Source organism: Cottoperca gobio, chromosome 4 (assembly GCF_900634415.1).
Source record: "Cottoperca gobio chromosome 4, fCotGob3.1, whole genome shotgun sequence".
NCBI lineage: Eukaryota > Metazoa > Chordata > Actinopteri > Perciformes > Bovichtidae > Cottoperca > Cottoperca gobio.
Window position 1 is genome coordinate 1,960,272 of NC_041358.1, and position 11,617 is coordinate 1,971,888.

At 43.1% G+C, this 11,617-nt stretch overlaps 1 protein-coding gene across 1 annotated transcript; it reads left to right on the forward strand.

Moving 5' to 3' along the window:
* The first annotated feature begins 354 nt into the window (after positions 1–354).
* On the forward strand, positions 355–11,229 carry dohh (deoxyhypusine hydroxylase/monooxygenase). Its single transcript, XM_029430537.1, has 6 exons — positions 355–465; positions 1,324–1,430; positions 6,418–6,585; positions 7,435–7,511; positions 9,340–9,595; positions 10,217–11,229. The coding sequence occupies exons 2-6, from the start codon at positions 1,325–1,327 to the stop codon at positions 10,525–10,527; spliced, it is 918 nt and encodes a 305-aa protein (XP_029286397.1). The 5' UTR covers positions 355–465; position 1,324; the 3' UTR covers positions 10,528–11,229.
* Positions 11,230–11,617: the final 388 nt, after the last annotated feature.

Consider the following 11,617-nt stretch of genomic DNA (forward strand, 5'->3'; position numbering starts at 1 on the left):
AACCCGAAGTTTTGAAAAAGAGCGTGCTGTAATACATTATGTATTACAGCATCAGTTGCAAGCCCTCATTTGGGGTATACACGGATATAAATGACCCACTAATGATTAGTGGGTCATTTATATCCGTTATATTGATGTCTAGAGTTTATAGAAAAGCGCTATACAAATCTAATGTATTATTATTGTATTATTAGAACATTAGACATTTCATTGTGTGCTCACTGGAAAAACGAAAACGAACTGTTTTGAAACTACGTTTCTCTTATATATATTTGACTATGACTTTTAAAATATATCTTATTTACTATTATATATAACTGTGAGTTTAATACTTTTATTATGAAAAATCTCCCGGCCGGACTTGTCTTGCCAGCGGAAGTTAGTAGTTACAGAGCGCGTGCAGCAGCAGCCGCAGCAGTCCCAGGCGGCCAGAACAGTTTCTAATATATCCTAAACACCCTGAAGGTAAGTAGCCTACGTTTCGCCACGCGTTGATATTTGTGAATGATATGTTGAATTTTTGTAAGGAATTCTAAACTGGAGTATGGTGAAGGTTTACTAACAGTTAGCTAACAGTTAGCTTCAGCCGGGTCAGCCTTTTATAACTGGTTTAGCCTGAAACGTGGATGGTAGCCCAGTCCCGGTACGTTATGTGAGCTGGAGGTGTGCTTACTGCTGCAACCTTTCTGCAATTTATTACCACTGTAGTGATCATCAGTAAACTCTTTTGGGACTGGTGATGGAAGGTTCGAATCCTGTAGTGTGTCTGTCAAAAACATTATAATTCTGTAATAATAATTAAAGGTCTCATAGTAGCAGCTTCCAGCTCTCACATGCATTTTATAGTTCTATATACGTTTCTATTGTTGTCTCTCAGCGGGGATAACAATGCTGACCTGCAACCTTACGCTCTGCTTTGGAGCAGAGTTAAACTGTGATTTCTGAAGCTGTTAAAATTCCCATTACAATTTCCCTTTAGCCCAAAGTGATCTCATCAAATGTCTTGTTTTTGTCCAATCAATTGTCCAAACACCAAATACAGTCAATGAAGTATCATGTTAAGACAAGGAAAAGCAACACATTTTCACATTTGAGAAGTAATTAAAGTGTTTTGGATTTTTTTTCCTAACTATTAATGACTTTTAATAAATTAGTCATTGCTTGTTTTTCGATTAATCAACTAATCTTTTCAGCTTCACGTTTTTAATCAGAACAGCAGAAATATGTAAAGGAAGGAGTGGTATTTGCTAAAGAACCAGCAGCTAAAATGAACTGTTTTGCACATTAGAAAACTTAACCCATCCCATCCATCCTGTGTATCAGTATGACCAGTGTGGAACCGGTGGCAGCAGTTGGAGAGGTTCTGATGGACCCAGGACAGGACTTGACCCGGCGGTTTAGAGCCCTATTCACCCTGAAGAACCTGGGAGGTACCACATGTCCACAAAACATACACACATCCATGAACATGTTGAGTATACTATATAAATAGGAATCTACAGTAGATAGACAATTTTGGAGGGTCAGAGAGAGGACGCTGGCGCTGCTTGTTCGCCGCTTTTCCTCCTGCTAGTTCTAGTTTAAGTCTGTTGTTGTTGTTGGATGTTACCTTTAAACATCTAACTTATATCTTCTGCTGACTGCATTTCTACTTGGATTCTACTGAATTACAAACCATGTTTGGATAATCGCTGCTACCTGTTTCTGGCACTTTCCACTGCTATCGACAGCTCCCGGACAACTAACACTAGCTGGCTAGCTAGCAGCCTGTCGGCTTCCAACGAGCTAATCAGCTCCCTACGGTCAGCTCCCTATTACCAGTGGGTCACAATACGTCCACCACTGTTTCACCATCGCTACTGTGAGGTATCCCCCGGACAGCCCTTCAGCTGTCCCGTTGCCTCCACAGCTAGCCGTCAACTAGCTTGTCTGCTAAACTGTTGCTTGGACACAGACTTCTTTTCCCTGCTTCATCTCCTCCTGCCATGCTGCGGATCATTGCCTTGCCTAACAGTTCTCCATCTCTGTCCATGGCTAATGGCTAGCCCCAGACTAAAACCTGTGGCTACCGGCATGATGTCCACGTATTCCATCCCGCAACTGCTGAGTCTCAACAACTACACAACTCCAACGTGCATCTCAGCCATCAAACAACTTGGACTCCTACACAGATTTCGTTACACTCACAGAGGCTCTTGTAGAAAGTTTGTTTACCACCAGCCTGGCCCGCCTGTGTCGACCATTCCTTCCATCTGGACCACTGTCGCACGTCTGCCGCATCATCAGAGGACTGACTCTCGGTGTTAGTAGCACGGGAAACACCGCAAGATTGCTACACATTGAGCAGAGCGGAAAACGTTGATTTCAGTCTACTCCGGACCCTACAGAAATCCACCATTTCATCCAGAGTCAAAATAGAACTTTTAATACACAATCCCTAACCAACAAATCATATTTCATACAAGACCACATCATGGACAAGGGAATAGACTTTTTGTTCCTTACGGAAACGTGGCAACAGCCAGAGGTTTACTCTGCCCTAAATGAAGTCTGTCCCCCTGGCTACAGCTACCTAGAAAAGGCTTGCAGCACTGGTCGTGGTGGCGGCTTAGCAATAATACACAGAAAATAACTGAAACTGTCCCCCTCTGCCTGTACTATCCTCATTTGAATGCCTTGGATTTAAATGTAAACCCCCCCTTCACCCTGACAATACTTCTCATCTACCGACCACCGAAACCCAACTCAGCTTTCATCCCAGAGATGCACAACCTTCTAACTACACTCTGCACTACTTTGTCAACCCCCAGCCCAGACCTACCCAGCCTCTTTGCCACTTCACTGACATCTCGTAGCAAGAGGTTGAGGCCATCATCAAAAATATGAAACCCTCCACCTGTGCCCTGGACCCCTTTCCCACAGCCCTGGTCAAATCTAACATTTGTGCCATAAGTCCCCTCATCACTACAGTGATAAACCACTCGCTCCAGTCTGGTCATGTTCCTTCCCCTTTAAAAACTGCTGTCATCAAACCACTCCTCAAAAAACCCACCTTAGACCCAGATGTCCTTGCCAACTATAGACCCATCTAAAACCTGCAATTTCTATCCAAGGTGCTGGAAAAAGTAGTTGCCACTCAGATTCAGGACCATCTCAACTTCAATAACCTCTTTGAAAAATTCCAGTCTGGTTTTCGCCCTGGCCACAGTACAGAAACTGCCCTGGTTAGGGTCACCAACGATCTGCTGATGACAGCTGACGCCGGATCTCCATCTCTCCTCATCCACCTTGATCTAACTGCAGCATTTGATACCGTTGATCATGACATCCTCCTCAACCGTCTTCACTCCACAATCGGACTCTCTCACTCAGCCCTAAACTGGTTCACCTCATATCTCATTGGGAGGACTGAGCATGTCACCATGGGAGTGTCAAAATCACAAACACACTCTGTCACCTGTGGTGTCCCTCAAGGATCTGTCCTGGGCCCCACCCTTTAAACCATCTACATGTCCCCCCTTGGTCGTGTCATCAACCAGCATGGAATATCATTCCATTGCTATGCTGATGACACACAACTCTACATCAGAACTAACCCAACCCCCGCTGCACCTCTGCCATCATCCACATTAACCACCTGCCTGGAGGAGATAGAGGCGTGGATGAAGCACAATTTCCTCAAATTAAACAGCTCTAAAACCGAAGCACCCCACATCAGGTCCAGTCCTCCTCCATAACCTGCATCACCTTCTCCGGTCAGAACATTCCACTCTCATCAACAGTCACCAATCTGGGTGTTAAAATGGATCCTCACCTGACCTTTGAGGCCCACATCAGACAAACATGCAAGAACTCCTTCTACCACCTCAAAAATATTGCCAAACTCCGCCCCACACTCTCTCTGTCAGAAGCTGAAAAGCTTGTCCATGCCTTTGTCTCCTCCAGACTTCACTACTGCAACGCACTTCTCATTGGGATTCCTAGCAAAAACATCCAGAAGCTGCAATACATCCAGAACAGCGCTACTAGGATCCTGATGAGAGTGCAAAAGTACGAACACATCACACCCATCCTCAAATCACTGCACTGGCTCCCGGTCTCACTCAGGATGGATTATAAAATCTCCCTTTACACCCATCAGTGCACTCACGGAAATGCTCCATCCTACCTCAGAACTGCTCACCCCACAAACCTCCACAAGAAACCTCCGTTCAGTAAAGGCTAACCTCCTCCTTCCCCCCAGGACCAAGCTCAAAACCATGGGAGATCGCGCCTTCTGCTCTGCCGCTCCCAGACTGTGGAATGCTCTCCCTGAACATCTGAGGACACCACAGACTGTGGATGCTTTTAAAACAGGCCTAAAAACGCATCTTTTTAACAAAGCATTTTGCTAGACTTTAACCATTTTAAAGTGTTGTCTTGTCTATCAAATGTTTTTATTTTTTAAATGTATATTTTGCTCATCGTTTTTACACTGTAGCACTTTGAGTTTTGTTTACGCAAATGAAACATGCGCCTATAAATACAATTTATTATTATTATTACTATAGCAAGCCAAATGCCACATGTGCTCAGCCAGTGGTCAGTATTGCCAAAGTGACTTTAGGTTAAAGACTAACCAGATCGAAGAAAACGTATTATCATTTTTTATTTATTTATCTGAGGTTCATGCTTTCAGAGCCGCTGCAGCTGAAAGGCCACATATTTTTTAATCATTCATGACAAGATTTAATAATGGTTTTAAATTTCATATCAGATTTTGGTTTGTTATTTTGTTATTAAGCAATCACTAAACAAAATCGGACACTAAACGGACAATAAAACTGTGTTTCTACAAGTTTGATGAAATATTAAAATAGATGAAAGCTTTGTGCAAATATGTTCAGAACGACTGAGAAAACATTAGAACTTGTGTTTCCTTGTAACGGCACTCAGAGTGGAGGCAAAGGAAGCACTGCATTGTACAGGCAAAACCTTTTTTAATCTGTGAACACACTAATGCTCAACGATTACTGTTGCAGTATCCTCTGAAACACCAGGGGGCTCACAAACACAATATTCAGTGAGGAAGCAAGTCAACGAGTGTTGCCGTCTTTTTGAAATCCTCAGACATATTAACAGTAAAAATGAACTCTACTTCTCAATGTTAGTTATTTGGTTTTATTAGTATTCAGTGTTTCCCCTACCATTAACTTGGGGGGGAGGGGTGGCCGTCAAGGTGTTTTTTGCATTTATTTATTTTTATATTCACAACTCACTTTTCACATTGAGCTCTTCTGTTAAATAAACTAAACGCTTATGTTATTTATCGAATTGATGTGCACGTTTCAGTGTCGACTGTCTACTTTGCGCATTCACATTCTCTCCTCCGCTCTGTTGTGCGAAGGGCGGGGCTTTGCTCCACACGCACACACCTACAGTTGAAGACGGAGAGGAGGGAACTAAAAATATCCCCCCCCCCCTCGTCGCACGGACCACAGACAGACAGCCCTCCCCACTGGTATTTGTAGCAGTTATGTGTGACTACATAAATTGAGAGGTGCCGCAACAGCTTGTGGATCCTTTTTGCCAGTTTTATGCAAAATATTTGTTTTTGGCTCACCCTGCCTAGCGCCTGGGACACTACAGCGAGCAGAAACCTAGCTTCAGCCTATGACGTAGCTACAGAGCCTACACATGCATCTATCCTCTAGCTTCACCATAACCTCATGCGTTTCGTTCTAGCATTCTGCCGAAACATTTCCAGTCTGGTCTACATAGCCATTGTAAACATGGGGAAATGACTCTGTAGTGCCCGTGTATAAATGGCTAACAAGAACAAAGAGTTTGTGATGGTCCATTACTGTATACACCGTGCATAGGCTTCTGTTGTTGTGGACCTGTTACAGGCATGGAATGCAGGCAGTCGGAGACAGGCTTTGTTGTTGCATGTTATTGTCTGTGCAATAAACTGTTTTTGAAAATGAACTTTTGGTTATGTAACGGGGACATACTAGGGATGCACCGATGTATCGGCCGTTGCCCACACGTGATTTTGTTTTGAAAAAAAAGTCATGCTTTTGTAACAAATTTCACAAAAAGATTATTTGTCCTGTGAAAGAATGTTCTATTAAAGGTAGTTTCATAAATTGGTTTGATTGCATTTGTGCTCATTCAAAGGTCATTTATAGATTGTGTTTCCCTTGCAAGAAATAACTAAACAAATAAAAAAGACAGAAAAACATCGGCATATGTATTGGTATCGGTTGACAAATGTGCAATTGGTGCATCTCTAGAACATACATTTACTATGATTCCGAGTTCTGACTGTAGTCAAATCAACAAACACTCAAGTCTTCAGGATGAACACTTCAAACTGGAAGTGTGTGAACAGTCTTGTATTGTGTGCACTGATTTTTGCTGTAATCTGTGGGTCAGGTGCTGAAGCTATAGAATGGATCAGTAAGGCCTTCACTGATGAGTCTGCCCTGCTGAAGCATGAGCTGGCTTACTGCCTGGGACAGATGCAGGACAGACTGGCCATCCCCACTTTGACTGCAGTACTCAAAGATACACTGCAGGAACCCATGGTCAGGCATGAAGCAGGTAAACACACACACACACTGTGAGGGGTGAAGAATCAGCTCATTACCAAACACGTTTGTTAAAGCCCTGTGCACAGTCCCACCACACAGAAGTATGTGTATTTTGCTTGTGATTCTTCAAGCATAACACACAAACAAGTACGCACACACATCAGGAGGTTGGTGGTTTGTTGCCTGCGCAGGCTTTTATTTATTCAGAACAGTTTGATTCAAGCTCACATCTTTTTCCCAAAGACTGTCAATACAACAATATATCTGCATTGTGATGAATAGCCTCTAACTGAAAGCGTGCTGATGATGTTTATGATTCTGTCGCACTCTCCACAACCACCGAAACATTAGGAATGCAGACCAAAGTTCACCAAAGCCACATTCAGACATGATTAACATTACAGGGGGAGGTGGGGAAGGAACTATTCACAGGGTTCCTCTGTGATTTAATCATCGCTCTGGACAGCACTTTAACCATCAGGATATCGTCTGTAGCAGACGTGGACAGTGGGCAAGAGGGAGCCATAATCTTCCCCAGGGTTAGAATTTGGGAGGGGAGCTGTAATAATACAATTATTAATACACGTAATAAAACGCACATGCTAAAAGTAGTGCGTTTTAATACATGCTTTTGGTAGTGAGCTGACTATTCACCCTCAAATGACTTTCCTGACACATGCTTAGACCGCCTCTGGCAGCAGAACATGTTCAGATGATTACAGTATGTATTCAGTATGTGTTGGTGTAACAGCATCTCATTACACAACACGTGTATTTGCTCCTTAGTGATGCACAGGATACAAATACTTGAGCTGCATGAGAACTCTGCCTGTGTGTCTGTCTGTCTGTCTGTCTGTAGGGGAGGCTCTGGGAGCAATTGGTGATCCTGTGGTTCTGGACCTACTGAAAGAGTACAGTGAGGATCCCGTCATAGAGGTAGGAACATAACACTCAGCCTGTAATGAGCAAGGCACTGGTATCAGACCAATACATATCCAGAACACTGGAGTGGTTTCTAAGTTCAACTGCATAAAGTAAATATGATTTATTTTGCTGGAGTAGTTTAAAAGGATACCACTTCATTTAAAGTCAGCTAAATTGGTGCTGCTTTAGTATCTTGTATACTATGACAATATTGATGAATTGTAAATAAAAACACAATTGAATTCCCTGAAACAGTTTGAGGCACACTTATGGAACCAAACAGAAGGTTTGTTCATGCTGAAAGATCCCGAGTATTGCAGACCTCAGGGCCCGATCTCAATGTCCACACTCAGTCTGTGAGGGTTAGGGCTTAGGGCTGTCCCACGGTCGAATCATCAAGTGCATGACTGCTCTCTCGCATACATTTTGAGCCCTTTATGCACACTTTACGTAACTCTGCAGTTCTGCAGACTTTGTCTAAGGAAATAACCCACAATTCATAGCTTTGTGACATCAAACATGGGGTTACCTGGGGAAGCTCGGCGGCGTAAAAGGAAACCGGGAGGAACGACACATGGGTGTTCAGCCTGGTCTATTACATTTACACAAAAACATTAACGAGGATTTAAGATGGTACATAAAAAACACTTAAACTCAAAGGAATGCAAGCTGATCTTATATTACACAGCCGGTTTATTCTTCATACACCTCTTTTTTAATTTTGCTTAGAAAAACAAACGAGCACAAAACAAGAGGTTATTTGAAAATGACCTCTCCTCCACTCTGTGAGGCAGGAGCCTGGAAGACGTTCAAACGGGCCGACCCCTTAAGTGCCTTGGTCCTAAAGAAATTAAAACGACTTAAAATAAATGGTTCCAGTCCCACAGTTGTCACCACTAGTTCTTTGATGTCGGTTTGATGTGTCCCGGCCTTAAGGGGAACGTTAGTGTTGGGCCCAGCATGCAGAAAGCAGCTAATGTTGGCCTTCCATTTGGGGACAACTCCTTGGAATCTATTGTTCAACTAATGGGCGACATTTCCCTTTTCTCAACTCATCAGTGCATCATTTCTGGAATCACAATCACGTATCTGTGCACAAGCGCCTATCCTCGTCTTGGCTCAGAACAGCAGGGAGTTGATCACCTCATAGCAGGTGATGAGGAGGCGCCTTCCTAGGATTTTGTCTTTGAGCCATCTCGCAGACATTTTCAGGAAGTGATGCCATCTGCATTCATTTATGCTTATCCAGTGGCCTTTAAGTTGATTGAAAAAAAATGTAGAGTGGTGGACATGCATTAGAATCGGTTACAGTGAAGAGTTAGAAAAGTTTCTTCACATTTTGAAAGATTGAACTCATCAGGATCTTCTAGTGATTTTTAAAATGATATTTGCTGTTTTGAGTGCAGTATAAAATATTAGTTTGTTCATATATATCATAGTTTACTCCACCACTGACATGTGACCTCTTAGCAGGATCATGGTTGTTAGGATTAGTGAAGGCAGAATCCTGGGTATAACCTTCGTAGTGCAGGCCTCTGATGTGTGAGGTTGTGGTGGTTTCTGTGCTCCAGTTACTCTCAGGGCTAAAGGGTGATACAATTAAAGGCATTTACAACCATCAGTGCTTGGAACCAGTGTTTATTGTCATTTCCTCCAAATCACTATTTTGATATGAAAATATTTCAGTCAATAAAATAGCCAACTGTATATCCTCACAGGTATGTCTACCATGCTTCAACAAACACAATTTGTGTTTCTCCCCTTTGGGGTTGTGTTGTGACTGTGGTCCCCATGTCAACAAAGACGCATGACTGACACTTGTCCTGTTGTGTGTATACAGGTGGCAGAGACGTGTCAGTTGGCTGTTCGTCGTTTGGAGTGGCTGCAGACTGGAGGAGAGAAGCAGTTGGAGGATGGAAGTACAGATAAGAACCCCTACTGCTCTGTAGACCCGGCCCCCCCAGCAGTGAAAAAGAGTGTGTCAGAGCTGCGCTCTTCCCTGTTGGATGAGACTCTGCCACTCTTTGAACGCTACCGCGCAATGTTTGCCCTGCGTAACCTGGGCAACGAGGAGGCTGTGCTGGCACTGGGAGACGGTAGGATACAAAACTATGGCTAACTGTTTGATCCACACATCACTGTGTAGAACCACACAGCTGTAACCTTTGGTCACTTTCATGCTATTCAGTTTTAAGCTTGGGGTTCTACAGATTACAAATGATAGCAGTCATAGTTTACAAAATGCCCATGCATGGGCTGCAAAAGTATGTTGTTTGTTTGTATAGTGCAGGAGTATTACATTCCAATTTAAAGAGGTCCCGTTTGAAAGGTCTGAATGTAAAATAAAACGGAATCTTCTATATAAAAGAAATAAAAAGAGCTACTTCATTCCCTAGAGAGAAATGGACCTGTGACAGCCATCCAACAACATCCATGTGACAGAAATGATGGTGTGGTCAAAGCAGCATAACTAGGGCCTGGTCCAAGGCAAGCCTGAGCCAGCCCTAACTATAAGCTTTATCAAAGAGGAAAGTCTTTAGTCTGCTCTTAAATGTGGAGAGGGTGTCTGCCTCCCGAACACAAACCGGGAGCTGATTCCACAGGAGAGGAGCTTGATAGAATGTTTATTTTTCTCTTCAGTATTTGGCTTTCTTGACTTCCTAAATTTCCCTCGGGATTAATAAAGTATCTATCTATCTAAACGTCTCTGTCTCCAGGCCTGCTGTGCTCCAGTGCTCTGTTCCGTCATGAGATCGGCTATGTCCTGGGACAGATGCAGCACCCGGCAGCGGTCCCGGCCCTGCGCGCAGCTCTGGAGCGTTCCGGTGAGAACCCCATGGTCCGACACGAGGCGGCAGAGGCTCTTGGGTCCATCGGCAAAGAGGAGTGTCTGGCTGTGCTGCAGCATTACCGTGGAGACGGAGAACGTGTGGTCAAGGAGAGCTGCGAGGTGGCTCTGGATATGCTGGAGTATGAAAACAGTGAGCAGTTCCAGTATGCTGATGGACTGGTCAGGTTACAGGGTTAAGGTGCTTTCACTCAAATTGCTTATTTAACATGTGTACTACTCTCTGTACTATTGTATTACCTTATACAACAGAGACGGCTGGACAACTCAGTGCTGCATCAATAAAACTATTGGATCCTGTGGGAGGAAGCTTTACAGTATGAAAGATCCAATGAAAGTTGAAACTGTAAAAGCCCACACAAACCATCCAGGAGTTGGTGTTGTAACACCAGGGAGGAGAGAGTCCTGTGTTCTTTCCCCTTCAAGATGCCACTGCATATGTCTTCGCTTCATTTGGAGTTTTGTGGAAACGACAGCACCTTCAGTTTGCTCATATTCTTATTGTTTTGTCTGGGAGCTGTATGTGATCATGCAGTCCAATAGAACGGAATGAGACCGCGCTTGATGGACTGAACTTGTAAGTGTAGGCATCGGTTCTGATCCAGGCTGCAGTACAGCTGATCAGGCCTGGTGTTGGTGCATTCTGCTCTAACTCTTTAATACAAGCCAAAGATCTATCAGCTTCTCTATTGTGGATTTACAGTATGTTCGGAAAGATCATTCCAAACTGGAATCTGCTCCGGAGACTTAACAGTGTAAGATTTTAGTTAAACCTAAATCTCTCATGCTCCTCTAGTTGCTTGGTTACTACATTACTGTAAAACACAGGTTTTGATTTGTATCTTGTATCCAAGTAATTAAAAATGATGCTGTATACATTTATTTTATTGTCAAGCCTTTTTATCTTCAGTTCTGTAGGGCAGGTTCTCTGAGCAGCACTGTTATTTTTATGTGTTCATCTGTAAGTTTATGCTTTTTCTACCTGGGTTAACTGATTATATTGTCCCAGTTACTGTTTTTGTATATATAGTTAGGTCCATCAATATTTAGAGATTGACACAATTTTCATAATTTTGGCTCTACACCACCACAATGGACTTGAAATTAAACAATCAATATGTACTTTAAGTGCAGACTTTCACCTTTCATTTCAGGGTATTTACATCCAAATCAGGTGAATGGTGGAGTTACAACACATTGTATACGTGGTATCCCCTTTTTAAGGGACCAAAAGTAATTGGACAAAGTAATATAATCATAAATCAAATTG

Coding starts and splice junctions, on each gene's coding strand:
- dohh (XM_029430537.1), top strand. CDS start 1,325: ATGACCAGTGTGGAACCGGTGGCAGCAGTTGGAGAGGTTCTGATGGAC. Junction 1,431..6,417: donor CACCCTGAAGAACCTGGGAG/GTACCACATGTC, acceptor TCTGTGGGTCAG/GTGCTGAAGCTATAGAATGG. Junction 6,586..7,434: donor CATGGTCAGGCATGAAGCAG/GTAAACACACAC, acceptor GTCTGTCTGTAG/GGGAGGCTCTGGGAGCAATT.